Source organism: Netta rufina, assembly GCF_964035555.1.
Source record: "Netta rufina genome assembly, chromosome: 8".
NCBI classification, from domain to species: Eukaryota; Metazoa; Chordata; class Aves; order Anseriformes; family Anatidae; genus Netta; species Netta rufina.
The window spans coordinates 21,622,318-21,650,031 of NC_140131.1; the positions used below are offsets into that span (position 1 = coordinate 21,622,318).

The 27,714-nt window shown below is 49.4% G+C and overlaps 4 protein-coding genes across 4 annotated transcripts; 2 read left to right on the plus strand and 2 right to left on the minus strand.

Annotated features, from left to right (window-relative positions):
- On the plus strand, positions 1–6,179 carry ALDH9A1 (aldehyde dehydrogenase 9 family member A1). The gene is made up of 11 exons (XM_084290977.1): positions 1–217; positions 705–850; positions 1,848–1,977; positions 2,279–2,413; positions 2,717–2,913; positions 3,139–3,279; positions 3,617–3,805; positions 4,030–4,117; positions 4,292–4,433; positions 4,986–5,098; positions 5,375–6,179. Exons 1-11 carry the CDS (start codon positions 34–36, stop codon positions 5,467–5,469), a joined length of 1,560 nt encoding a protein of 519 aa, XP_084147103.1. The 5' UTR covers positions 1–33; the 3' UTR covers positions 5,470–6,179.
- Positions 6,180–6,400: 221 nt separating this feature from the next.
- On the minus strand, positions 6,401–11,382 carry MGST3 (microsomal glutathione S-transferase 3). The gene is made up of 6 exons (XM_084290817.1): positions 11,309–11,382; positions 9,444–9,567; positions 8,668–8,741; positions 8,215–8,272; positions 7,133–7,205; positions 6,401–6,640 (listed from the first exon to the last, which is right to left on the minus strand). The coding sequence occupies exons 2-6, from the start codon at positions 9,558–9,560 to the stop codon at positions 6,531–6,533; spliced, it is 432 nt and encodes a 143-aa protein (XP_084146943.1). The 5' UTR covers positions 9,561–9,567; positions 11,309–11,382; the 3' UTR covers positions 6,401–6,530.
- Positions 11,383–12,302: 920 nt separating this feature from the next.
- LRRC52 (leucine rich repeat containing 52) lies at positions 12,303–14,252 on the minus strand (the record flags this gene model as incomplete). Its single annotated transcript, XM_084291177.1, has 2 exons — positions 12,303–12,556; positions 13,607–14,252. 2 exons carry the CDS (start codon positions 14,250–14,252, stop codon positions 12,303–12,305), a joined length of 900 nt encoding a protein of 299 aa, XP_084147303.1.
- Positions 14,253–14,857: 605 nt separating this feature from the next.
- NUF2 (NUF2 component of NDC80 kinetochore complex) lies at positions 14,858–27,237 on the plus strand (the record flags this gene model as incomplete). Its single annotated transcript, XM_084290856.1, has 13 exons — positions 14,858–14,980; positions 15,139–15,213; positions 16,880–16,956; positions 17,677–17,738; positions 18,588–18,685; positions 19,294–19,367; positions 21,069–21,165; positions 21,929–21,991; positions 22,674–22,811; positions 23,686–23,826; positions 24,595–24,770; positions 26,492–26,627; positions 27,088–27,237. The coding sequence occupies 13 exons, from the start codon at positions 14,858–14,860 to the stop codon at positions 27,235–27,237; spliced, it is 1,410 nt and encodes a 469-aa protein (XP_084146982.1).
- Between the last annotated feature and the right edge of the window lie 477 nt (positions 27,238–27,714).

Below are 27,714 nucleotides of genomic sequence, written 5' to 3' on the forward strand. Positions count from 1 at the left end.
TCCTGGCCACCCCCATTGCCCCGCAGCTGGCCCATGGTGGTGCCGCGGCCCCTGCTGCAGCCCCTGGTGCCCCGGCTCCGCCGCCTGCTTCCCGGCCTCGCCATGAGCAGCGCCACCGGCTCCTTCTCCCTGCAGCAGCCCCTCAATTACCGGGGGGGTGCCCGGCTGCAGCCCGCCGATGGGGGGCAGGTGGAGGAGGTCTACGAACCGGCCACAGGTGGGGGACACGCGTGGGGACACGGCTGTGCCTCGGGGGGGCTGCCCCGACCCTCGTATTCTCAGCCCTTGCAGCCTGGGACTGGCTGAGACCGTCCGCCAAAGTGCCGGGGTTTGGCTCAAATGATTTCCAAATTAATTGGTTTTTCCTCGCCTGGCTTTTGGCAGACCCTGGGCAAGGTGGCGAGGGGCTCACGGAGATGAGGAACGCGTGGCAGGGTGCTGGTGGTGGAAGCTCAAGGGGGGGGAGCGAAGAAGTTTGTAATGCCAGGAGCTAATTAATAACTTAATGTGCATTAAGACCCCTCCAAACTGCAACATCTCGCTGAGAAACCGGTCACAACTGAGTGGGTTTTGTTGGGAACCACTGCATCCGTAGCCTGGTGCAGGTGGTGGGACTGAAATTTGTGCTGCAAGATGAACGGTGTGTTCTGTGCCCTTCCTCTGACTCGAACATCTCGTTTGTTTCCTGCTTAAAATGTGCCCAGGCCGAGTGATAGCCAAGCTGCTGTTCTCCGGGGAGAAGGAGGTGGAGCTGGCTGTGCAGAGCGCGAAGGCTGCCTTCAAAGAATGGAGCCAAAAATCAGGCATGGAGCGGTGCCGGGTGCTGCTGGAGGCCGCCAGAATCATTCGGGTATGTCGGGGGCTCGCTTCACGTTTTGTCTGCCAGCATTTTCATGGGTTAAGGTGGCTGCGGTTCCAGCAGCACTTCCCGAGCCCCAGGAGGAGCACAGGAGGTAAAACCCCACCTTTGACCAGCAGAGGCCCTTGGGCAGGGCACCCGGTCTTATCAGGCTTGGCTCAAGGCCGGTGTGTGCTGCAGCACCTTTTCTGCCTAATTCTGGTAGAAGACATAAAGCTGAAGCAATCCAGTCAGGACCCTGCAGGGGAGGTGATTTCCAAGCTGAAGTTGCGTAGCTGTCACATCCTTGAACTTTAGGATTTCAGACCCTAATGTCACGTGGCGGGAGCGTATTTTGTTTTAGCAATAAGACAACGTAGGAATGCTGTTTTCTTTCCCTTAGACAGCAGATAATACGCGTGGGGAGAGGATACAAATATCCTAGCTTTGTCACAAACTTGTCTGTGAGATAACACATTCCTGGACATCAAAGTTAATGCCCGTTGAGGCACAGGTCTGTAAGAAACCGGACCTTGCCCCGGCGTGTACATGCGATAAGAATAGTGCTTCTTTCTGCCAGATTTCTGCTCCTGCCAGACTCCTGCAGCAGGGTGATATATCTGTTAAAGGACGCCTCCCAGCTCTGCTGCTTTGTCCATCTTTTGCTAAATCCTCTGGATCGGTTTTGGTCTTGCTGTTTGCTGTCCCTCCCAGCTTATTTCTGTGAATTCCAGTCATTGTTTACCAGCTGGCTTTTCAGCTCAGTTTTGCTCATCTTTCAGACAAACAGAGCTGTTAAGCAAGACCAGACTAGCAGTGAACCCAGCAGCTCTCTGTTTGGCATTCTCCCAATGGCCTCTGGCAAATCGATAAATTACAGTTGGGAATCTTATCTTTTAGATAAAATGATTACTCAAGGCAGAGCCTGGCTTGGAGGTTGCGTGCTTGGGATGCAGCTAGCTCCTTGTGGCTTCTCTGATGTGCTGTCATTGTGCTGCGCCCCTCACAGGAACAGCGAGACGAAATTGCCACCTTGGAAACCATCAACAATGGGAAATCCATCTTTGAAGCCAGAGTGGACATCGACATATCCTGGCAGTGCCTGGAGTATTACGCAGGGCTGGCAGGATCTCTGGCTGGTGAGAGCTTTAGGGGAGTTGGCTCTTTATTCTCCGTCCTGCCTCTTGTCTTCTCTGGTACCTTCCATGATACAAGACCATCTTTGGTGTCAGTTCCTCTAAGAGAAGGACTGCTCCTTTTTCTGAAGATCTTGGGGGAATTTTCAGAGCTCTCTACCTAACGCTGCCATGCTCTGTCAGCTTGTTGGGGTAAAAGCTGTGTGTGTGTGTTCCCAGACTAAGTCAGATCTGGCCCCCGAGGCTCTGATTAAACAGCAAGGAGCTTTGTTCCTCTCTTACTTCTGTCTGTCTGTCTCTGCAGGTGAACACGTCCAGCTTCCCGGGGGATCCTTTGGGTACACTCGCAGAGAGCCCCTGGGTGTGTGTGTCGGGATCGGAGCCTGGAATTACCCTTTCCAGATTGCCTGCTGGAAGGCTGCCCCGGCCCTGGCTTGCGGTATGGAGACTGTGCCCGTGGAAGCTCCCCTCTGAAGCCGAGTGATCCTGTGGGGGAGTGAGATTTGGGGGACAGAGACACGGACAAGGATCACCTCGAAGGAGGCGTTGAAGGGGTCGCAGAGCCTTTAGGCAGGAAGGGAAAGGAAATGGAAGGGGGAACCTGGCAGGTGTGAAGAGGGCAGGGGACACATCAGGGGACACATCAGAGACAAATTCGTTGTGTAGGGTGATTTTTTATCGGTGGTTTTTATTTCCCCTGATGCAGTTTGGGTGTTAACCCCACCTCGCCTCTGTCCCTTAGGCAACGCGATGGTCTTCAAGCCCTCTCCCTTCACCCCCATCTCGGTGGTGAGGTTGGCAGAGATCTTCACCCAGGCCGGTGTGCCCAAGGGGCTCTTCAACGTGGTGCAGGGCGGGGTGGCCACAGGCCAGTTCCTGTGTCAGCACCCAGATGTGGCCAAAATCTCCTTCACTGGCAGCGTGCCGACTGGCATCAAGGTAAAGGCACCATCACACTGGGGGACACACGGGGGCTGTTCCCTTTGAGAACATCTGCAGTCTGAATTAAATGAGTCTAAGGAACCCAGCCTGCCCTTTGTGTGCGCTGGCTGCTTCTGTTGTTGCTGAAGACCCCTGGTAGCTCTCCTCTTGGGTGTCCCTTACCCCCTCCAGCCTCCGTATTGCCCGTGTGTCACTCGTCTCTTGTGTCCTTGCTTCTGCCAGATCATGGAGATGGCAGCTAAAGGCATCAAACCCGTCACCTTGGAGCTGGGAGGCAAATCCCCCCTTATCATCTTTTCGGACTGTGCCCTGGAGAACGCTGTGAACGGAGCCCTCATGGCCAACTTCCTCACGCAGGGCGAGGTGCGTGGCCGAGGGGCAGGGGTTTGGCTGCAGGTTTTGTGTAATCCCGTTGGCAAACTGCCTTATGTGGGTCATGTCTGGGAGCTGAACGGGCAGCAAATCGTCTCCTGCTGGTGACTCGGTGCGTTTTGGCCACTTGGTGGCATCAGTTCTGCTGTGTCCAGAGCAGGCAAGAACAGCAGGACTGCCTGCCTGCTCTCCGCTGTCCCCAGGGTCAAGCTGGCTGGTTTAGCAGCTTTTTTAGGGGCTTTTCAGGGAACCCCTGCAGCAGGGCCCTTGCAGGAAGGCTTGCAGAGTGCGGCGTGCCTTGTTGTCAGCAGCCTGTTCTGTGTCCCAGGTGTGCTGCAACGGCACGCGGGTGTTTGTGGAGAGGAAGATCCTGGATACCTTCACAAAGGAGGTGGTGAAACGCACCCAGAAGATCAAGATTGGAGACCCGCTTCTGGAAGACACCCGGATGGGAGCCCTCATCAACCGGCCCCACCTGGATCGTGTCCAGAACTTTATCAAGCAGGCGAAGGAGCAGGTGAGATCGTGATGCTGCCTTGAGACTGCCCTAAAATAGTGTCTTTTTTTTTGTTGTTAGACAAGCAGACCGATAGCTCTCTTTTTTTTTTTTTTTTTTGAGGGCCCAGGCGTGGTTTGTCTGATGGGGCAGCACAGCAGCAGGGATTGTTGTCCCAGAGCTGCTGTGGCTGGGCGGGATGCCCCCATCCGTGCCTGCCCACCTCCTGCTCGGCTCTTTTTCAGGGTGCCCAGGTGCTGTGCGGTGGGGACCTTTACGTACCGGATGACCCGAAGCTGAAGAACGGCTTCTACATGCGCCCCTGTGTGTTAGGTATGTCCTGGAAGTTCATGGTGCTGGCATCTTCCACGTGGGTGTCCCTGAATTTCTAGATAAAGCTGTGTTTGGCGTGACCCATCTCTGTGTGTGCCCCCAGAGGGCACTCGGGTGGGTGCGCTGGAGGTAGCTGAGGTGCCTGAATTAATTGGGAAATCTCTGTGCTTGCAGGGAATTGCACCGATGACATGACGTGTGTGAAGGAAGAGATCTTCGGGCCCGTCATGTCCATCCTGCCCTTTGACACCGAGGAGGAGGTGGTGGAGAGAGCCAACAACACCAAGTTCGGGCTGGCTGGTGGCGTCTTCACCAGGTACAGCTGGGCAGCACCGTGCTGGGGGGAGGTCAGGGGAGGGGAGGAGAAGGGAAACAGTGCAGCAACCTGGTGCTCCTCTTGTGGAGTCTGGCACGGGCATGGATATCTTCTGGGAACGCTGCAGAAATGCCAGAAGGGAACTTTGTAAGCGACTGCGCATCTCCTCGCAGCTCTCCTGAAGGGTTAGGTGGGCCCGGCCGTCCTTCAGACTCCTTCCAGCCCGTGCTTGGCCTGCTGCCCGCCTTCTGCATCTCCAGGAGGTGTTCGCCAGGAGCCTGCCATGCTGCTGAAAGCGTGCAAAGACGGCTTTTGGCTGCTTGCCGTAGCCTGCTCTGCTGCTGTCCTTGTCCTGCCCTCTCAAATCAAGTGCTGTTCTGCGTGTCCGTGGGGATAGGCGCTGGATCCTCAGAGTGGGCAAGGACTGAGAAGGGCAGGACGGGCCCCAAAAAGCACCGTGACCTGCTGGGGGCCTTTCTGTAGCGGGATATCAGCTGGCACGGGAGGAGAGGGTGGAAGGGAGGCTCCGGCTGAGTTGCCCTTTCCCTGCAGGGACATCCAGAAGGCTCACAGGGTCGTGGCTGCGCTTAACGCCGGGATGTGCTTCATTAACAACTACAACGTCAGCCCCGTGGAGCTGCCCTTCGGAGGATACAAGGCGTCAGGTGAGCAGCGTTTGGCTCTGCTGCGCCCAGGGGTGAGTGAGGATGCGCCTGTGTCTGCGGTGGCAGGCCTGGGCGGCCTCTCTGCTGTGTCACGGGGTGGATACCTCACCGGGGCATGAAAGGGAAGCAGGAGAAGGGGTTGTGGGTTTGTACTGAGAAAGGAGGGAGATAAACTTTAATATCACCCTGGTCTGGCTCCGTGCTGGTCCCAGGGGGCACGAAGGATGCACAAAGGATGCCTGGAGCTGTGCTCTCACCGCTGGCTCGTCCTTGCAGGGTTTGGCAGAGAGAACGGACGGGCGGCCATCGAGTACTACTCGCAGCTGAAGACGGTCTGCGTGGAGATGGGTGATGTGGAGTCCATGTTCTAGTGGCTCTGGGGCCATCCTGAGGGCGCGCTGGCTCGGAATGGTGAATCATTTACCCAGCAATAAAGTGCTGAGAGATTGTAAGTGCCTGGGGGTGGGGCAGAGCGAGGGCAGCATTTGGCCACCCCACTGCTGCGAGGGGAAGGGAACCTCGGAGCAGGAGGGAGCAACCTGGCTTTCAGCAGCTGGCACCTGCAGCTCCTTCATGTTAGCAGGGGCTTCCCCCCAGCAGATCTTGAACCCTGCTCTCTCTCACCTTCAATCAAGTTCAGTCTCCCCTTACCAAGTGTGACTCTCAGTGCACCTAAAAGCCCTGGGACACGTTGCTGTGTGGTAGCTGTGTAGACTGTCTTTTCTCTGGCTATATAAAAGCCTTAAGAGGAGCCTTTAGTTTTTCCCTCTAGCCCACTTGTGAAACAAAATTCTGTTTTTTATCTGTGCCTCACCTCCAGGTGGGACAGGATACTGTAGGGGTGGAGAGCTGATGCTGCCCGTGACAGGCATGGTGCTGCAGATGCTCTCCTCACACAGCACAGAGGATAATCAGAGTGGTAGCGAGCGCTGACATAGAACAGCTTTTGCCTAAGACAGGCAGGCATCTATTTGATTTCTTTCCTATAAGCCTACTTCTCTTTATAAACGTGATGAAATAGCAAATTTAAATGTTTACGTAATCTTTTTTAAGTAATCAAATAAATACTAACTCTGCAACATCTTATTGGCGAGTGACATGAATCAAGGAGCCCAGAAATACGGTCTGGTAGGGCTGGGCAGTTGCTGTATGGGTTAAGCAAATGGGCTGCAAGATTGCTTTTCTTTCACCAAAGCCATAAAAGCTGGAACATCCCTGCCCGACAGGCAGATTTCTATAGTCCTATAAAATCAGTCGTTCTGGCTTGCTGCAAAACTCAAGACAGCCCTCTGCAACTTCAAAATAAAAATACAGAACTGACAACTTCATTTTATTGAATGAGGAGAAAAACAGCCAACAGGCAATGAAATGCTGTACGAGAAAACAGAACAAGAATCCCTTTGGGTTCCCAGGCAGCCACTGCGACGGCCAGTTAGTCCTGGCAGGTCCAACCAAGGTGCTGGAAAGCTGAATACACGCCCGTGCCCACCAGCCCAATGAGTGCAGCAGAACCGATGGCCCCTCTACTTCGATTTTTTGGCTCTGGAAAAAGACAGATTTTATCAGTTCAGCAGCAGTACCTGGCTCTCTCATCCAGGCCGCTCCCAGCTCTGCCGCACACGACCTTAACTTGCTGCAAGCGTGTTCAGCTTTGGCTGACCTCGCCCTCACCTTCAGAAAGGAAAGCTGGGGAACTGCTGTGAGCGTGACAGACCCGAACCAATACAAGTGCACACTTGGGTTGAGCCCCCCCCAGTGTGGTTTGCTGTGACTAGTGTGTGGGAAGCAGCAGATGAAACTGAAGAGGGAGCAGGAACTAGAGGCTACTCTAATAATAGCCCAAACTCAGGGTACGCCTTGAGATTAGAGCTCTTGCTATTGTCAGGGAGAGCACAGTGCAGCGTGCAGTCTGTGTGCCTGCACCCTCTGCTCCGCACCCTGACGGGAGGGAAGCTTTGTGCTGCCTCCTTGCCAGGAGCTGGAGAGGAGGCTGCAGTTTCCACGGCCCTGCTGTGCCGCAGGATGAGGACCCACCTCCTGTGTAGTAGCCGTAGGCATAGAGGATTCGCCCGATGATCCAGGCAACGCCCAGCCCCGTGGCAATCCGCTAGGAGGAAAGGAGAAGCGTGTAAGGTTTTGGAGGTTTCTTGCTGGCACCTGCTCAGCTGTTACAGCTGCCCTGCTGTGAGAAGGGACCACAAACTACAGCGGGGGTCCTGACCCAGCTGGGAATCAGCCCGGGAGAAGGGGGTGAGTGGTGTGGGGAGCCAGGGTGAGTTTTGGATTGGGTCCCTTTCGAGGCACCTCTGGGGTGCCTGTGATGTGCTGCAGGGCCTTGCAAGCCCCCCTCCACTGGTGCAGGCATGTGTACAGGTTTCCCTGCTGCGGATTTCTGCATTGCCACTTCATTTAGAGCTTGCTGCAATATGCTTCAGTTTGTCAGATCCGCCTGTGCCACTTCCTTTCCTCTCCGAAAAGGAATGTTCAAGATGGTCCCGATTTGTCTGGTGGTGGTAAAGAAGAAGCTCCTGGTTTTAGGCTCTCCCAGATGAACTGCCTCCTCAAGAGCTGTCTACCTCTTTGATTTAAAAATAATCCAGGCTTTTTTTGCATCCTTTGCACACCTCCTTTGGTGGTGAAGGTGGGTGGGAAGATCACAGTGTTCCCCATCTATTTTTGTCAGAAAAACTCTTTTTAAAAGTGTGTTTAAAAGGAAGTGACAGGGTCCCCATCCTGTACAAAGCCAGCTGCTGAGTGGCCCTGCTGTGAGCCCAGCAGGACCCTGCAGGCTCGGGAGAACCAGGCAGGGTCGGAGGGACCCTCCCCAGCTGTGGGCTGGAGGCTGTGGATGCTGCAGTTTGTCTAACAAGCCCCACTCAGGGGAAGGAAAGGGGCCTAGAGGCTGCAGTAGCGGCAATGATTTATGAAATTCTTGTGGTTCCCCTGCACGAGAGCTCGTACCACTGCATTTTCAGAAGGGGCACGGCTGTGCAGGGGCATGTGGCTGGGGAAGGAGCCTGGCTGCCTCCAGAGGGGCGGGCTTGGCCTCCTGCCTGCTCTGAGTCAGGGATTAAGGGCAGAGTTCAGTCGTGCAGCCCTGCGAGCTAGTCACTTACCGGGTGGTAGATGCCCCCAGTGGCTAGGAAGAACAGGAAGGAGGGATAAACTTCCAGTCTGAAAATGAGAGAGGAGGTTACGTTTGTTCAGATTGCTCGTAGAGAGAACATCTAGGCATGCAGAGAGCTGCGAGCATCCCTTGTCAACTGAGGGGCCTGGCTGCTGCGAGTCTCCATGCTGAGGAGAGCTGCTCGGTGCTGTGGCCAGAGATGGAGGCACAAGGGAACTTTTTGCGCAGGCTTTCAGGGACTTCATCCCTGCCCGTGCCTCTGTCAGGCTGCCCCCCTCTTCTTTCCACTTTGTGCCCGAGCTGCTGCTAAATGCTGCCTACCCCCAGCTGCCCCAGGAGCTGCTGCCCCAGCCTCCCTCGGATGTGCTCTGCCCCGCGTTAGCCGGGTGGACCCTGACCACGAGGAGCCAAGGGCAGTACGACAATCGCACGCGGCACTCACGTGTTCTGGTGCGCACGCTGGATGCAGTTGAACATACGCCCGTGCTCAGGATCTGTGCTGTACATGGTGGGGTACTGTCAAAGAAACGCAAGAACAGAACGTGAGCAACGCAGCCCGAACTCCAGCAGCGAGGTGCAGGCCCTGTGGCACCTCTCCCGGGGAGCCCCGTGCTGTGCTGCTGCCTCTAACACGGACTTGCTTCAAGTTAGAGCCTCACTCCCTGCCCCGCGGCCCACAGCTATGTTGAAACTGCTGCTTGCTCCTGAATACTTTTGTTCCACTGAGATCCCGTTGCTCCCAATGCTGCGTCTGCCTGCTTCGCAGGGAAAAAAGGCCGTGTGGTTTCTTGCCTGTCAGTGTTTCCGGGCTCGAAGCCTTCTGCTTTCAGCCGTCTCAGCTCAGTGCCAAGCGCCTGTTCTGCCAAGCCCTGATTTCTGCTGCGCGTCTGCTCCAGTTTGGAGAGCCGAAATGTCGGCTCCATCCCTTCTGCATCCACACGGCGGGGTAGGGAGTGCCAGCGGGGCATCCAGAAATAAACTTGGTGGCACCGAGCTTATCTGTAGCACTACAGCCTGGGAAGGCAAGGCCTGTGTGCCCTTCTGGGCCGGGGAGGGGATGAAGGAGGGGTGCTGCAGCCAGGCTGCGCTGTCCCTGCTGCAGGAGGAGGGGATCCCTCAGGTGGGGATCGCTCAGCAGGGCCTGGGGCTCTCCCTCCCCACCAGTATTGGAGCTGCAGCCCCTTCCCAACCCCTCTGCACGAGGAGAGGAGGACTCACCTCCACGTTGTACTTCTTGCGGGCCTTTGCCACTTTGACGGCGAGGTGCGTGACCAGGACGAAGCTGGCGGCCCCCGTCAGGATGACGTAGCCGTACTCTTTGGAGAGAGCTGCCATGGTGGTGCTGGGAGGAAAAGAGAGCCCGTTACTACTGCAGGGGAGGACTGGAGCAGAGGCAGCTCAGTGCAGGCAGAAACACGTGTGTGTGTGTGTAAGAACTGCTGAGTCCTCCTAGCACAAGGACTGGCTGAAGGAGAGGAGAAACTCTCAGGGATTTTTTACCTTTTGGTGCCTGCTGGGCGTTAAGCAGAACAACCCCTTGCAATTCCTGCGCTTGCAGGAATTTCTCCACAGCCTGGCTGGAGACCAGGTCAGCCAAATTATGGCACTGTGCAAAGCCCTGCTTCACCTCCAGCCTGAGCAGCGCAGCCAGTTCTTGTCCCACCACCTTAAAAAGCTTGCAGCAGAACCAGGAAGGGGCCAGAGTGGCGCTGCAAGGATGTTTAGAGATCTGCAACAGCTTTCATGTGAGGAACAGCAGAGTAAGTCCAGACTCATCTCGGAGAGCAGACAAGCAGGACTGGTATTCAATGAAGTCTGTAAAAGCTAAAGAGGGCGGACAGAAACCGGTTGTTTGCTTCCAAAGTCAGAACTCAGAGCCACCAAATGCAGCCAGGACAGGGATTCAAAACAAACAGAGGTGTTTTTTCACGCAATAAAATGGCCAGACGAGCGATGCTCGCTCCCAGCAGCTTCAAGGAACAGGCTCAGAGTCACAGAGAGTGGCCCCACCACCATCTGGCAGCGGTCCCCTTGCACCATCCCCACCTCTGATTGCGCCCACGTGAACGGAGCCTGTGCTGTGTCATGCACAGCACCAGGAGGCAGCGGGCACCTCTCTCCCCAGCACTGAGCCGATTCCCTCTCCAAACCAAACCAAACCGCAGCCCGTTGCCGTGATGCAGCAAGGTTCTGGTGTCTCTGGCGCTGTCCCACCAGCACGATCTGTTGGCACGGGGGACGAACGTCCCTCCTGGAGGAAGCAGCGCAGCCAGCTCTCCTTCTGCACCAGCACTGCTCAGCAGGGAGCAGGCGATTTATTTCCCATTTGTGCAGGGATTTTGATCAAGACAACAGCTGGCTTTGTCCACGTGAAGTTTGGTCAAAAATTCTTAGTAAGCATGCTGAAAGCTCTAAGACAGATCAGCTGCACCCGCGTGCGACAGTTAGAGGCAGTTAGAGGTCATGCTGAGCATACAGCCCCTTCCTGCCGCACAGCGCAGCTCCACGGTCGCATTTCCCCCTTCAGCTGCCAGGCTTGGAGAAGCCCCACGCGGCAGCAAGGACCGGGCCTTTCGCCGTGCTACGTCCTTTGGAGTTTTACCTTTTATCTCAGTAGCAGAGGGCGCAGCACAGCGTTAAGCCAGGGGTCATAAACCTGCTGCTGGACCTCTGCTACCGCTGCGGAACTACGCGGCGCCTTTGCTCTAGCAACCAGGAGCCAAAGCGATTCCAAGCCGACACCTGCGGCTGCTCCCTGCTGCTGCCGCCTCTCACCAACCTTTGTCTGCAGCGCCAGGACTCTGCCCACGAGCACCGGCGCCCTGCACAAGCCTAATTTTGCATCTTCCCTGCGGCAACGCTTGGGCCTGGGTCCGCGGGGGATGATGCAGCACGGCCGGAGGGCTGCGGGAGAGCTCCCAGGGAGCGCTTTCCCCCCAGAGCAGCGATTCCCAGCAGGCTCGCCGCAACCACGCCGCAATAAGGACTCAGCAGGGCCGCCCAGCCTCCCCTGCAGCCCCACACCGGGCTCTCGACCCTCCCCGCAGCCCCCCGCAGCCCCCCGGCCCCTTGCCCACACTCACCCGCACCCCGGGGCCCGGCTCAGGTGCGGTGCGGAGCAGCCCGGGGCGGGAGCGGGGCCGGGACCGGGCTTGGCCGCGCCCCGAGGCGGAGCGAGCGCTGCGGGCTCCGTGCTGCCCCCCAGGGGGCTGCGCCCTCTCCCCAGGCCGGGGGGGGATTTTGCAGGCAGCTTTTGGGGTGCTCTCGTGGTGCTCGTGCCCTGTTCCCTCGCAGGCGGTGCCGGGTGGGGAAGGCAGCCCCTCACTGCTGTGAGCCCCGTGCCAGCGATCCGCGGGATCTCGCTTACGCCCCGCAATGTTCTGGCCCGGGGGGAGGCACGAGCCCCTGTCAGCACTGGGGCTGGGTGTAAGCGGTGTTTTACCTTAAAAAGCAACGCAGTTGTAGGGAAACGTGGTACAGAATGAATTGGGAGGTGGACTTTTTGGTTCTGAACGTGTCCATAAACTGGGAACCACCACAGCGGGACAGAGCGCGCTTTTTGCTGTTTCGGGTATACTGGAGAAGCCACCAGGCCCCAGGGCCCTAAAAGTCCTGGGTTTAAGCTCTTTGCTCACACGCCTGCCTTCCCACAGCAGGGAGCTCTCTGGGCTGGTCCCAGTCTGGCCTCGGTGAGCTCCCTGGCTACAGCACAGCTCCGGGCCTCTCCTGCATCTCCGAACTCCTCACGCCTGTCCCTGTGACAGGGCAGGCCGCACGCTGACCCTGCTGTCCTGCAGCCCTGCGGTAAAACAGGAGCATAAATGCTGCTGGGGGTGCATGGCTCTGTCCACACACCCTCACCGAATGCTCTGCCAAGGTCCCAGGTCCCAGCGGAAGAAGGAAGGCGGAGGCAGCACAGCGAGTGAAACTGGAGCACAGAGATTTTCATCTCTGGCAATTTTATTTCACTTCAAAAAAAAAATAGCATCTAAAGTGGGGCATAATGTGGGAAATCATCCAGGAAGGGCCTGCCTTCAGTTCCCAGGACGGCGTTCGGAACGCTTTGTAGGGCTGGTCCTAAGCGACCGCGTCTTCCTCCTCCTCATCCTCCTCCCCCTTGGAAGTGTGCACTTGGTAGATGACAGCACAGACGCCGGCCAGCCAGGCCACCACGGTGCCAGCAAAGAATATGCAGAAGCCAACGAAACACAGGAAGATGTAGTCCTGCTTGTGCAGCTGGGTCAGGCAGCTGGAGTGCAGCTGTACCTCGGCTGCAGGCAGCTTCCAGGCGCGGAAGGCTTCGGGTGTGTAGCAGGTGATGTTGTCAGCATCTGCAGAGAGAAGAGCAACGGCACGGTTCTTTTGCCTGTTTCTAAGGCATTAGTGAGTAGGAGTGCTGCTAGAAAAAGGACGGAGCAGTTTGCTAAATTGGAAAATTTCGCCACGCTTCACAGCCTCCTCCCTCCACAGCCCAGGAAAAATCAGAGTTGCACCTCTGCCAAACCACAGCTGCCGGAATGATTTCTGTGGTGGTGTCTCCATGGGAAAATATCGATGGTTGGATTATGGGATCGTGACAAACTGCTATAGCTCACTTTTATTTCAATAGAAGAGCACTTGTAGGTTGCTTCTTTTTAAAAAAAAAAAAAAAAATCTTAGCTTCTGAAGTGACAGGGCTAAATTGAAAGAGGCCCTTGGAGACTAGAATAATGAGGCTTGCATGCAGGGAGTCAAGTTTGAAAACTAGAGTGGTTTGCAATTAGGCATAATCTCACCTGCTTTGTGAGAGAGAAAGAGGAAACTCATTACTGATTCGGTTGCACTGAAGTAGTGACTGTGTCCTGTCGTATTCTAATACAACAGATGCTGGCTTTTCCCTCTGAAGTCAGCAAAGGCTGCTTGTGGTGGAAAGCACTGTCTCCTTTTTGTTTCTGTAGAAGCACAGCGTGCCTTTGGCCACAGCCCTCTCCTTCACCTGCAGTTTAACACCCTGCCAGCCACAGTTACGGCGCCAGGCATTTTGTGTATGGAAATGGGTCAGCAGGGAGCAGTGTGCTCACAGCCCCACTGAGGTCAGCAGCAAAACTCCTGCTGGCTTCCACAGCAGCACCCTGACTCTTCCTGCAGACCCTGGCCAGAAGAGGGGCTGACGGGGTTTTAACCCAGCTTTTCAGCATCGAGCAGAACTGCTGTAGCAGGACTGCAAAGAACACCGGCCTCCCAGGGGTGCTGCGCAGAAACAAGGGCAGTATTCAAGGTGAATGAGACACTGCAGGAATCGGAGAGCCCAGGACTGGAGGGGCTGCACCAAGGACGTGAGAACAGAAGCAGGAACAGGCTGCAAACATTGCCACAGTGTGGAAGGGGGTTAGCTGCCTCACCTGGGAAATGCACATTGCTGTCTGCCATCCAGGTGATGAAGACCAAAAAGGAACAGTTGCAGTGCCACGGGTTGTCACTGAGCCCCAGAAACCTCAGGTTGGGCAGGTCCCGGACGGTGCTGGTGTCCAGGAACGTTAAGCCAGTCCGGCTGACATCCAGGTGCCTCAGCCAGGTGTTGTTGGCAAAAGCATCCTTCTCGATCGCTACGAGGTTGGGGTTGTCCGAGATCTTCAGCACCACCAGGCTGAGGAGCTGCGAGAAGGTGCCGAAGGTGACCTGCGTCAGGTTGTTGAAGCTGAGGTCCAGGTAGACGAGCTTGGCCACGCCAATAAAAGTGAAATCCAGGTCGTCCCCTAAGAGGTTCTTCTGGCAGTCCAGGTAGACCAGATCAGCCAGGAAGCTCAACTCCACCGCCGGCAGGTAGGAGACGTTGTTGGCTGCCAGAATCAGCTGCCTGGTGTCCAGCGGGATGGCTGCGGGGAACTCCTGCAACTGTCGCCCCGTGCAGTTCACCTCCAGGTACCCGCAGCTGCACCCGCTGGGGCAGTGCGCGCTCCCCGCTGCCAGCCCCGTCCCCAGGAGCAGCAGCAGGAGGAGGAGGAGGAGGAGGAGGCTGAGGGGCCGCCGTCCACCTGAGGGAGACATGGCCTCCCGCCTCACGCACCGCTCAGCCCTAGGCGGGCAGCGTTACCATCGCCGCGGAGCCGTCCCTGGGGAAGCGCTGGGACTCACCTGACTCCTTGGCACGGCGCCTGACTGGAAGCTGAGCTCCCGGCGGGTTTTCACCTCAGAGCGCTGCGGGGTCTCTGCAGCCACCTGTGGGGAGGGAGGAGGGGAGGGGAGGGGGGGGGCGCCATTTTACCTCAGGGCAGCTTCTCCCCCTCAGCCGCGTCCCCAAGGGAAGGGGGCCCGCCGCCCGCCGCCCTCCTCGCACCTTCCTCGTCTCCTCGCACCTTCGCCTCCTCCTGGCACCTTCCGAGCCTCCTCGCAGCTCCCGGGGCCGCTGCCCGCCCGCAGGGGGCGCCTCAGCCCCGCTCAGCCCCGCTCCTCCCCCGGCCGCCGCCTCCCTCCCGCCTCCCCCGGCCCCTCAGCGCCTCACGCCGGGCGGTTGGCCGTTAGGGGCGGGGCTGCCTTCACTCCCGCCTCCTTCACCGCCCATCCCCGCCGCTGATAGGCCGGCTCCAGTCGTCCATCACGCCGCCGGCCAATGGGCGGCGGCGGGGGGCATTTTGAAGCGGCGCGGCGGCAAGATGGAGGCGCTCACCTTCCCCCGCTACAGCCCCGACGACATCGTCACCTACCTGCGCGGACACCTCCTGGCCGGCGCCGAGGCCCGCGGCCTCACCAAGGCCGACCTTTTCGCCAACCCCAAGGTGCTGGGTTAATGGCTGGGGGCTGCCTTCCCGTAACGGGGCGTCAGGGCTCGAGCCGCCGCCGGGGGGGGGGTTGGGGTGTGTGGGGGTCGGTCTCGGGGTTAATTACCTCAGGAATTAGCCGGGGGGGTGCTGACCCGCCTCCTGTCCCCTCGCAGCCCGAGGTCCTGCACATGATCTTCATGAGGATCCTGCAGAAGGTGTATGGGATCCGCCTGGAGCACTTCTACATGGTACGTAGCTAGTTGCGGACGTAACAGAGCATAAACAGAGGAAAAACCCTGCACTTTCCACACTATGCATTCAATTGTCTCCCTTTTATCTTATCTGGCAAGTGACATACTGTGTTTTTGTCTAATCAAATGAGCAGGAGCTTAGAAATCTCTCCTGTCTTGCAGAATACCTGGTATAGGGCATCTTGTGTGTGTGAGGATTTGTATTTAATATGTTCATTAATATGTTCGTTATGCCTCATAAGTGAGGCAGCTTACAATGTTTGCTGGGGCAGGACCAAACGTGTGCCTCTGCATTAGCCATCAGCATTACCACCACAGGCTTCTTTCAGTTTGGAAGAACCTTCCTAGGAAAAGGCTCTTCGCTGAGGCAGCGGCTGGGAATGCTCCCCAGAGGAGTAGTCACTGCACCTGGCCTGTTGGAGTTCAGGAAACCTTCAGGCCATGCTCAAAATACAGTTTAATTTTGGAGTGGTTCTGTGTGGAGCCAGGAGTCGGCCTGAGTGATCCTCACCAGTCCCAGCTGTGGGTATTCTGTGGTCTGTGAGGTGCTGCTGAGGCCCTGCTGATTTGGACAGCCCGCCTGGTCTGGAAGCTAGCTTCAGTCTAAGTTGCTTGTAGAAATATATAGTGGTTTTGTGGGTGTCCTCTCTCTGGGTATTTTTATTTTTGTTTTATGGCGAGGAGAAGGCCTCCTCCCCAAAGGAACTAGAGGACATGAAGAGCTCCTTCACCACTGTAGGCTATAAGAAAATTCTCTGTGGTTAAGCTGTGGATTTCAGCTGTGGATTCTTCTCTGATATGCTGCAGGTGCCAGAAATGTCTGGAAGGCCTCAGAGGGGCTGCAGAAGCCCTGTGAAGGGCTGTTACATCTCAAGGCGTTATCTCTGGCCTTGAAATGATGTTCTGTCTTCTTGGGCATCTGGCTTTGGCCATTGCTGAAGGAGGGTCTCTTACGAGGACTGGTCTAGAAGGAAAGTAAAATGTGCCTTTTGTGTTTAATCATTTCCACCTCTGAAATTGAGAAGAAGGCAAGGAGAAGTGCAGTAAGTGGGCTGGGCTAACTGATACCTTGTTGATTAACATCTAACTTGTTTCTGCTAGACAGGAATGGATTCCTGACAGCAAGAGTAAATGGTATTGTCTTGTGCTGGTTTTAGATAAGCTGAAAGGGAAAATCATATGGGCCCGTGACAACTTAGTCCTTCAGACAATAACATTAGCTGCGATATTGTATTAATGTGATTTAAATCATCAGAAAAGGCAACAGTGTACTACTGTCTTCTTCTGAATTCTTCATTTTAAAAGAGTTTAATGTTTGATTTTCTGATCTTTAAAGAAAGAGACAGTCTTGCTGTTTGTTAGGTGTGTAATGCAGAGACTGTTGTGATTCTATTTTAAACAAATCAAAATGGTGGATTTAAATTGAATTCCGGCGTTTGTGGTGTTGTTGCTTTAGTTACTGTTGTCTTTTTCATTTTTGACCAGCCAAAATTGACACTGAAAATACTCTGCTAACTAACTTGATGACATCCTTCTGCTTCTAACCTGCGTTCCCCAAGTTCTATCTGTATGCTTAACCTATTTGAATGATTTTATGTTGTGGAAGTCATCTGTGGTTTCTTGTAAGTATTCTCTACTGATGTGTTGACTCCTTATTCTTCAGATGCCCGTCAACGTTGAAATAATGTATCCGCAGATATTTGAAGGCTTTTTACCTGTTTGTAATTTGTATATTCACATGTAAGTACAAGTTCTGTTCATTTGTTCCTCCTTATAAAGGTTCCATTTACTAGAAACTTTTGTGGGTAGTGGCTCTGCCACTTGTTGGCTGTGAGTGAAGTGAAGTCTGCAGATAAATGAGAGACAGCAATGCTGTAATGCAGGCTAATTCCCTGCAGGCAGTGATCTTGTCGAAAATAATGTATTAGCTTAACTATATCTAGCCTCCTGTGAGGAGGCTTAGTCTTATTTAAAAACAAACAATAAAACCCCTAGCCATGCCCCCCAAACAAGGTGGGGTATTATTCTGTTCTTTTACTGGCTAGAGTTTCATTGTTACACCTGGCAGAGGGATCTTGGGTACCTGTTGCATGAATCTGCTGTCTGAATTCTGTTTAGACTCCTTTGCTGAAATGTGTGCTAGTTTTCCCCTTAAAACAGAGATGAAGCTTCAAATCTGACTCCCTTAGTTAAGTGAAGGAGTTCCTTATTTAAAAAAAGGTAAAAAGTTGATCTAAAGGCAAGTATTTTGTCTATAGAATTCGTTATGAGATACTGTAAGAATACCAGTTTTTAACACTGATATCTAGTCCTACTATTTATTCTCCTGAGACATATTGTATCATGTGTTTGTACGTGTGCTCTGGAGTGAGAGGACAATAACTGTCTTCAGTAAATGTATATAGCACAAAAAGCGAGTGCTGCTGACTGAAAATAAGGCTGTATTCTGTTTCCTTACAGGGAGCGCTTCCTGCCAGTGTGCCGGGTTAATGACTTTCAGATTGCTGATGTTATAAATCCAAGTGAGTGCATTGTCAGCCTTGTGTGTCCTAGGGTGGATATCTTGATATCGAGGTGCTTTTTCTCATTTGGCATAGATGGGTGATTGCTCCTCTGCTCCTCAAGGTGGTCTTTAGATGATGGTTCTAGTGAGTGGTTTTCCACCTTAGTCCCTATGTAGGCTTGTCCAGTTAAATAACTGAGGAGAGTCTTGTGTACTGGTCTTGTCTCTTGATCTGGAGAGCAAAGTGTGACAAGCTTTTAATAATGTAGGGATAGGTGGTAATGAAACTCATATGGCATTCCAGAGTTGCTAGGAAGAATATCTCATGCCAGTGCCTAGAGCTAATTAAATTTTTGCTTCATTCTTTCCAATACCTAACTTTGGTGATTCTGGTGTAAAGAAACTTAGAGTTCTTTAGAATTGCCTTCTCTATCACTTCTGTGTCTGGCTTGTCTAAGACATTTGAGAACGTTGTAATCATCTTTCACGCAGTTCACTGGGAATAGAGCCAAAATGTCCCTGCAGTTCTAACAGCTAGCTTCAGTTAGCCAGAGTTACAGTGAGGTTCAGTCTTTAGGGCTGTAGTCAAACATTGACGCTCGCTTAATTGTGGAGCTGTGTTATTAGTCTTTCTACTAGGTGCCATTTTTATTTGTTAAGTAACATAGAATTGCTGAGACCTTGTAAGTTCATAGCTTGGTGCTGCTTTTTGTGTGGTCCATGAAACCTTTGCAAGGTAAGCAGGGAAATAACGAACTTGCATGTTTTTTTAATTTGTCTCTTCTCTGAACTGTGTTTTGCCCAACTTCTACATGATTGCAATAGAGGTGTAGACCAAAATAGTGATGTCTGGTTGTTTCCGTTTCAGAGGCAAAGAGGACAGCTCGCTTCTTGAGTGGCATTCTCAACTTTGTGCATTTCAGAGAATCCCGACGTGAGACCTACTTGGAGCTGCAGATGAACTATGTAAGATTGGGTGCATGTTACTCCAGGTGCTTGCTTAAGTATATTTAATGCTAACCTACAATTGGGAGCATAGAGGTAGGGGATTTTTTAAGTGTGTGTGTAAAATAACACAAGAATCTTAAATATAGCTGAGCAATATAGGAATGTACCCATTTAATATTAAATAAAACTTCTTGTGCAGCTACATTAGACATTTTAAGTGTACACAACTATTGTAAATGGCTTAAGAAAAAAAACATTGCTGTGCTCTTAAGGAAACATCTCAGTTAAGAATAGTGAGTTGATGGACTAGTTGATAATGTTGTAAAAGTTTCTGTATGGTACCATGGCTGCATTTCCACTTAAGCTATCATCTGAGTTTTTTCCAGTAACTTATTTGATTGTTCAGTTCAGCCTTGTAAGTGGAGGTTTGACAAATCACTTTGAGAAAATATAGATGTAGCTCTTGTTGGGCTGAAGCTAGGGCTGCAGGCAGTTTCTTTTCTGAATATCTCAGTAGTTCAGGGATTGTGAATGTTATGTGAAATAACGATGAGTAGAGTTCTAACAGAACTTGAGGAAAAACTATACTCCTCTAAAATAAGTCTTCATGAATTCTTAACTTGCAGAAATTAGCTATGGAGAAACACCAGCAACTGGAAACAGCAAATCAGGAGGCAGCTGTGAAGCTGGAGAAACTGAAGTAAGTGTGAGGAGCAAGTGTTGTGAGATGCAGTATTTCTTGGCTTGCTCAGTGTGTGTGCACAATGGGACGCCTAAACAGGAACTGGATATTTGATTTCAGTGATCTGATGGAATTGGCTGATAACAACTGACTTCTTTGAATTTGATCGCAACATTGTGCAGTTCAACTAGTGCCCAGAATCCCCTTCCATCTGTTGGAAAGCGCTTTTTAGACTGTGAGAGGCATGATTGCATTCAGTAACCTGTTTTTTGGTGTGTGAGACTAGATTGCTACAGATAGTGGGATCTAAGTGCCACAGATCTAAGATGCTGTGAGTTGAGATACTAATTAACCTTTGATAATGGGAGTGAAACTCATAGCTCATTGTCAACATTTTTCTTTCAATTGACAACCATCTCCTCCAGCAAGTGCTGTCACCAGGTGCATCCACATGCCTGTGGTGGTTTCACCCTCCTTGGCAGCTGAACTCTGTTATAGCTGCTCTCTTACCCACCCCTCCTCAAAGGAAGAGAGGGAGAAAATATAATGGAAAAGGGCTCAAGGGTTGAGATGAGGACAGGGTGACAGCTTGCCAATTACTGTCTCATGGGCAAAACAGACTCAATGTAGGGAGACTAATATATAACTTACTGCCTATCACTAGCAGACTAGAACAGTGAGAAACTAAAAGCAAACTAAAAACATCCTTCCTCCCATCCACCTCCTTCTGCCTCCTCCTACTGAGCAGCACAATGGAATGGAGACTGTGGTCAGCCCATAACATTCTCTCCTGCTCCTTCAGAGCCACTCTGCCCCTGCTCCACGTGGGGTCCCTCCCACGGGATTCTCTCTCTTCCAAACTAATCCTCTGCTGGTTAGCCTCCTTGGGAAATAAGCTCATAAGTGCAGAGATGTTTCTGTTGTGTTGCACTCACCCTTAAAGAAGTAGTTCTACTGGTATTAGGCTAGAAGAATTGCTGGCAGGAAGTTAAAAATGTGACTTTAGGAGTATGTAAGTGCTTTGAGAGAATATTTTGTAAATTGGGGGACTAGGATGAAACTTTCTTGCTGTTATAGTTGTTTTTTAGTGAGCTGTTTTTATTGCTTATATAGCTGTAGGAAGTTCGTCTTTGACTTAATGGATGGGTAAAGTTGCCTTCCTCAGTTATTTGACGTGGGTGCCCCATTCTCTGTTTCAGGCCATTTAGTCATACTGACTGTGTCTTTGCACCATTAAGTTTTGTTTTGCTTGTAGGTAATAGGATGAAAAGATGGCTAGTTTCCAAGATAGCTTTCTGTTTTGAAAGCTCTTCCCTGATAACTGCTCCCAGTATGCGCAAGGCAGGAGGTTTTCTGGCTAGCAGTAGTTTTATCCCAATACAAGCTGTTTCTGTGGCATGTAATATGCAAACACCGTAAATCCAAATAAATTGGTAGAAGTGTTGTGCTTTTGTACTTGTCTTTATTTAACGTTATCTTAAAATTTACAGTCCTATATTAAGCCTGTATCACTTATTTCTGAAATAGCTCTTCAGAGTACGCTTCACCACCAAAGCTTTGTAAGCAGGGGAAAATAAGTTGTATTAATTTCAGGCTGCCTTAACCTGATCCATGATGTTGCTGGCTATAACCTCTTTGAAAGAGTGTTTTATCTGCTGTACACTGCTGACCTGACTATAATGATGCTGAAACTATCCAACACCTTTATTTTTTGTTTAGTACTGTTCCAGTTGAACAGCAAGCAGAGTTCAAGCAGCTGTCAGATGACATTCAAGAACTGGAGCAACTGCTAAGCCATGACTATCGTCGGAAAACAGTATGATATCTTTGTTATCCTCTGAACTGCTGCCATTGCTTCTGATCACGGGTGTTCCTTAGTTCTGGTCATTCTTTGGGTTTGTTCCCTACTTCTACAAATAATAAAAAGAATTTTGGTTTAAATCAGAAAAGGTCATTGCAACACTGTGTCCTGTCTAATCCCTAGCATTATCTGTGAGGAGTGTGAAACATGCATGATACCAGAAGTGTATTCAGCTATTCCTTTTTGAAATATGGTATTGTGTTGACTTGAGAGGTCCCTGTAGTAATCTTAGAAATATGATGCGTATGTTTCTCAAACTGTTTTCTTTCTGAATTCAAAGAAGGAACTGGAGGTGAGCTGTGGCAGGAAATAGGATGATGGTAGGAAATACGGTCACCCCAGTGGAATGACTAGCAAAAAGAGTAGGGTTGATCATAGGGTGGGGTAACTTTCCAGCAGCAGCACCTTTCACCTGAGATCCCATAGATAACCTTTTCAGCTGCATTAGACTGAAAAATATCTGATTAGTATTTTTTTTATTACTTTAAGCCATGTCACAATTTTTAATAATATTAACTATGTGCTTGAATTCTGTATGACTGGTGGCCTGGTGTTAACTTTTCTCAAAAATGAGAAATGCCTTTTAGACTGCAAATTTGTATTCTAGTCATGGTGCTCCAAAGAAACTATCAGTGGATCTCTCATAGACAAATCAGTGATAGAAGGGCAAAGGAGCTAGTAGCTGTAGAGATGTTTAAACTTGTTACTTTTTTCTCAGGCAGCTTTGCAAGAAGTGATTTCACAAAAAAAGTCAGATATTACAGAGAGGACCCGAAAACTGGTAAGTACGCCTCTGTGTAGGCTGTAACATAAATCTCTGTTCAGCTAATAGATTGGTTTTCTTTCTAAGATCAGATTATTCTTGGAGCTAGGTAATATTAATATTGTGGTGATTACTAGCTGTCTTTTCTTTCAAAAACTGCTTCAGCAGTTTTTTTTTCTGGAAACATTTCTGCAGTAGCAGCCTGCGTTGTTACTTTTTTAAAAAGCCCATCCTTGCAATGTAAAGCTGTATGTTCAGGAAGCTCATCATGGGCAACAGTTCTGAATGTTTGAGAGGCTACAGGCTAGCTTACATTCATAGAATGGCTAACGAGGCAGCCACTGAGCTGGCTGGAGAGAATTTAGGAGGTTTTTGAGGGGTTGTCTGGGAGGGTCTGTGTAGGAGCGATCTGCTAGCCATGGGTGTTACCTGGAAGGACTTTTGTGGAATGCTCGTTAAATACTGTTCTTGCTACTTAGTGCTGTACCACTGTAGACATGTTTAGGGAGCAAAGTGGACTATTAATTGTTTTGAGTGAGAATGTTATGACATTTATTTAAAAAAAAACAACTCTGAATAAACTTCCTAATGAGGAATGGCTTACAGAGAAAAGAATGTGTCTAGCCTTAAGATCCTGACAATTCTGCTTTACTGTTAGCAATGTAAGTGAACAAAAGTACATCTTTGTCTTGAAAACTAGAATGAGCTTAAAGTGACAATGGCTACTTTGAAAGAAGAACAAGAGCAGCTAAAATCAAAAATTGTGGAGAGTCCAGAGGAAATGAAGAACTATATGGAACTGATGAAAGAGACTGTCAACAGACTCAAGAAATCCAAGGTGAGGTTTTTCTTCCCTCTTCCATGTGAGGAGGTATTCGATTAGGAAGATGCATGTTTTACTGAACTTACATAGTCTTCAACTGGTTCTTGAATAAGTTATACTTCTAGCTAAAAATCAACATACTGGTGGTTAGTCTCAAATGAAATCAAAACTTCACAGAAAACTGCAGACTTCTGGTGTTTTTTTTTCCTTTTTGAGAAACGAAGTTGCAGTCACTGGTGCTTAGTCTTAAGAATAATTGTTTACTTGTGAAACTAGGTGTATAGCTCTTGAATTTATTCTTTCCTAACTGCTTGCTCTGGAGAGATGCCAGTATTTTTGGCAGCTCACAAATGTTCTTAAATTTTAAAACGGTTGCTTTATGCTACCTCTTTTCTCATTCATGGTTTCTGGAATTGCTGTCTGTTTCTACTATTATGGTGAATTCTGAGCTCTCTTCCTAGTGTTTTTGTGCTTTTTTTTATGGCAATGTCTATTCAAAAAAGTTTGTTCATGAGCACTCATGAATCTGTGAAGCTTACCTAACTTTCTCTCCCTCAGGACTTTTGTTCCAAAACGTGGCACTCTTATCGCTGTAATTCCAGATACCTGTTTTTGTTTCATATAACTCCTGTTTTTGCTAGTATTGAACTTCTTCACTGTACAGTTTTTCTGTCCTCATAGCTTTTGTAGTAAGCTGGCTGATTCAGTGTAAAACACTTATGTCACTTTTCCTGTGTTTTTGTTTACAAAGATCTAATTTCAACAAATACACTGGAATTAATATTTAGTATGTTAAACAATGAGGGAATGGGCATAAGTCAGTATAAATTAGTGCTGTATGAAATAACTGCTGAATTCTTAAGTTGTTCTATTAATACTTCTTTTAAAGGAAGAGGTTATTGAGAAATACGAAGGTTACCGAGACCTAGTTGAAGCTCTGCCAGCATGCCAGTCGGAGGTGCAGTTATATCAAAAGAAGATGGAAAGACAGGAAAAAAATGTGGAGATACTGGCCAGTGTGTTATCAGAGGTTTGTATTCCTCCTAACCAGATATAATGTGGGTAAATTTAATATCAATCCAAGTCAGGCAATCAACAGTAAACATCTGCTTTTCGAAAGTGTATCTCGTCTGCCACCAAAAGAAAGAATTCAGATTATGAAAAACGTCAGTAAAACAGATGCTACTTTGCTGTATGTCACTAACTAATGTACTATTGACCATTTTTAATAATCAAGCCTTTGTTGCCATAGAAACCTGACCTAAAATAGTTAGAACTGTCTTGGGGTTGTTGGTAGGAAATGATGGAGGAGGAAGAAAAGCGAGACCCAGTTTCTTCTGCCTATAGGACAGAAACTAGAGCAAGAAATTACCACTTCAGGACTATTTCACATCTGAAGTGCTTTAATTTTACTGATGTTACTAAGCTAGGCTTTGACTGGTGAAATGGTTATCTTAATAAAGCAACTTGCTAGGTGCTACTCAACTGTGAGAATGCAATTGTTAAGAGCATTTGGGGGAAAAAATATAATCTTCTGGGGGTGTTTGTGTAACGTGTTCAAATTACTGTTGCCTAAGAGTTACAGCAGACCTCCTAGTAGCTTCTAGAATTGACACAAGTAATAGGATCTTGTCCATTCACATGTATTTCTAATCAGAAACTGGAATATTAGAGGGAGAACTGGTTAGTAATCAATCTCTTAAAAAGCAAGACAGTTCTAATCTTAGTCAACTTCTAACAGGATATACGGTTTTATTTTCCCTATTTAATTTGTCTCTTTACTTTTTACATGCTGTAGGTCAGAAATCTGGAGGACCAGCTTGAGAGTGCTCAGATAGAGCTGAAAAAGGGGAAGACGGATGAAGTGTCCTTGAAGAGGCTGGTCACTGCAAAACATGAGAGGCTGTCTACAGCTGAAATAAGGATAGAAAAGAAGCGTGAAGATGTTGAGCAGTATAAGCAGTCTGTGTTAGAGTATGGATGAGTTGATTTTTTTTTTTCTGCCTGGTGCTACTTTGTCTTTATGTGCTACCAAAGTTCATGTCTGGTACAAGTGTGTAGCTTCTCAGTAAGAGGAAAATGAGTGATGTGGGATAGCTTTGCATGAAGACCAGTAGTGCTGCAGGCAGGGACTTGGTGTCTCAAATCAATAATTGCAATGTGACTTGACAGCAATTCTTTTATTGGATCACTAATTTAATTTATAATGCTTATTCTGGATTCTTTTATCTTCTTAAAGAGAATGTCACATTGGGATAATTTTCCAACATATCAGACTTCAACAGAGCCCCATTTGCCTTTCATGAATTTTTCATAATTTCCCTTGCCACTTTTGCTCATTATCAAAGATGTTCAAGACCCATGGGGAAATGGGGCTCGTATCTCAGAGGAGTATTATCCTGACATGATGCTTCTAAAACAAAAGGAAAAGTGTCATTTGATCAAAGCCTCTTAGCCCATCTTCTCTTCTACTGTATGCTAAAGGCAAGTTGCACAGCAGTGTTTACAGCGCAGCGGTCGCTTCTGCAGTAGCAAACTGCAGCGTTGTAAGGTCATGGCTTCACTGCGAGATTTGAAGTGCTGAACTGTGGTAGAGAAAGCTCATTGTATAACTTTTTTTTTTTTTGGTACACTGCTAGGAAATGAAACATGGAAAATTATTGGCTGGGGTAGCTTAACTATGGTTGAAAATAGCTTTTTCCGCATAGCTGAGAGGGGCAACTAAGACTTAATCACACGGAAAGGCTTGTGTGGTGTGCAGCAAGGCAGCAAGATTCCCAGGCCTCTTTTGCTCTTCATGTAGGGTATTGTATCAGCTAAAGGATATTGGAAGGAAAAGTAGCTTTTAATTTAAATAAGGAATGAAAATAATACCATCTAATGCTCTTCTATACTAAAAGTTGCTGCCAATTTGTTTTTAATGTGTTAGATATTTCCCTTGAGAATTGAAATTACATGTTTTGATAAGAAAGGGGAAAGGGAGTAACCTTGGTTTGAAAACAAGTTTTCACTGGTGAATAAGAGAATGTGTCCTGATTGTTCCCTTGAGATAAGGAAAGCTATAAGTAGGCTTTCACTAAGTTTGAGTGATTTCAACCATTCTTTAGAGAAAGCAGCAGCTAAAATTCCAACTGTAATTATTGTGCGAATGTTAAATATAAATTGGTAAGTGTTTTACACATGAAATCAGAGCCGATCTCCTGTTCCCACAGTAACTCTGCTGATTACATGGTAGCTCACAATTGAAGCTATCTCAATTTACCTGCAAGCTGGGGTGAATTTGGAAATTGCATGCATGAATCTATGGGATAGAGCTCTAACTTGGTGGGAGGGAGTCTGAGGACGAGGAGAACATGTACTTAATGTTTCAGCGTAATTCAAAGTCAACCCTATTGCTTTTGCCATAGACCAGCGGGTCCCAGGCCAGAGCTGGCCTTTAGTCAGGGCTCTCTGCTCACATCTGTACTACGTGGTTCAGAGGTTGGAAGATGCAGCATCCACCTGCCTGCTGGCTTGATCTGGGTCACTTCCACTGGAGTCCTTTGAGTTGTCTTGATTGGCAGCAACTGAAGATATTCAGTGTATTGCTGTAACTCCATTCTGAATTTTACTTCCTGTACCTATGCTGTCCTAGGTTAAGGATCAGACAAATTGGTTGAATAGCTCCATACTAACTCTTCTTCTCCCACTTCTAGGTATTGCAACAGAGTTCAGGAAAAGAGAGGTGCTGTGTATGATAAAGTGACAGCAATTCACAATGAAATTCAGCAGACAAGGTTCAAAATTCAGCAGCTGAATGAGAATGCTGAAAAAGAAGAAATGAAAGCCAAAGTGAGTTGTATGGTTTCCCTGGCTATGTTTTTTTTTATGGGGAAAAAAAGCAGAAATCCTGGCGGGTTATAAGTAGAAGATGAGTCTGCTTTTAGCATCTCCTTTTATCTGCTCATTCCTGAAGTACCATCTGTGTTGGGAGGACAGGGTTAGCAGTCACTGAGGCAGAGGTCTTGGTGATAGGGATTAATATGGAATGGGGCAGTACCAGTGTGAATACTGTGCTAGTGCTGGTGTTTGGCAGCCTTAGAATTGTGTGTGTTAAACAACATGTCGTAATACTGGGGTTTTGCTTGCAGCTGTTCCTATTCTTAGATTGTTTTGTAACTTTCCTGTATTCTGTGAATATTTCCTATGCCAAGGACAACACTTTAAAATCACTTGTGACCACCAGGCCACCTTCACTTAAGGTTTATGCTTTGTAAGGATTTAAGTTTGAATTACTTTTTCTTCTTCCTAGGAAATATACCTAAACCTGAAGGCTGGACTGGAGAAGCGTCATGACTCTCTCATAAAGACAGCAAAGAATTATGCAGCCTCAAGAGAAGATAAAATTGCTGAACTGCAGAAGGGGCTGCTTAGCATTCAGAGTCCTAAAAGTAGTTCTTGAACCTGCCTCTACTTGTATTCCACTTGCATTATATTTGTCTTTGTATCTGAACTCAGCAGCTTGTGCTTTATGTGCAATGGGTAATTATTCCAGGCAAAACCCAACTTTCTCTAAAGCCATGTCAGGACATATTTAGCTTTCTAGACAGATCCTGATGCTGTGAGCTTCTTAATGTGGGTAAGAAAACGCTCAGTTTCACCTGTTTGTATTGTTTTGGTCGGTACCTAATTTGAGCAGTAATACTCAAGTCTTGACTTTTTTTTGCCATTTAGACAGAGTTCTGCTTTCTGTAGGAACTGTTATACAAATTTTAATCTTGGATGACCTGGCTTTTTGGGCTGGCCTGAATGGACATACTGTTCAAGATAAGGCAGTAATAGCTGGTATTCCACGGACACTACTGAATTAAATCCTGATGGAGCAGAAGCATCCATGTAAATGTCAAATTATTCTAGTCATATTGGTGACTGTAAATGT

What these genes read in the sequence shown, in the direction of transcription:
- ALDH9A1 (XM_084290977.1), top strand. Translation starts at nt 34, where the DNA reads ATGGTGGTGCCGCGGCCCCTGCTGCAGCCCCTGGTGCCCCGGCTCCGC. An exon ending in AGGCCGCCAGAATCATTCGG is followed by an intron (nt 851 to 1,847) that starts GTATGTCGGGGG and finishes CGCCCCTCACAG; the next exon opens with GAACAGCGAGACGAAATTGC. An exon ending in GCTGGTGGCGTCTTCACCAG is followed by an intron (nt 4,434 to 4,985) that starts GTACAGCTGGGC and finishes CTTTCCCTGCAG; the next exon opens with GGACATCCAGAAGGCTCACA.
- MGST3 (XM_084290817.1), bottom strand. Translation starts at nt 9,560, where the DNA reads ATGGCAGCTCTCTCCAAAGAGTACGGCTACGTCATCCTGACGGGGGCC. An exon ending in GCAAGAAGTACAACGTGGAG is followed by an intron (nt 8,742 to 9,443) that starts GTGAGTCCTCCT and finishes TTTCTTTGACAG; the next exon opens with TACCCCACCATGTACAGCAC. An exon ending in CTACGGCTACTACACAGGAG is followed by an intron (nt 6,641 to 7,132) that starts GTGGGTCCTCAT and finishes GTCTTTTTCCAG; the next exon opens with AGCCAAAAAATCGAAGTAGA.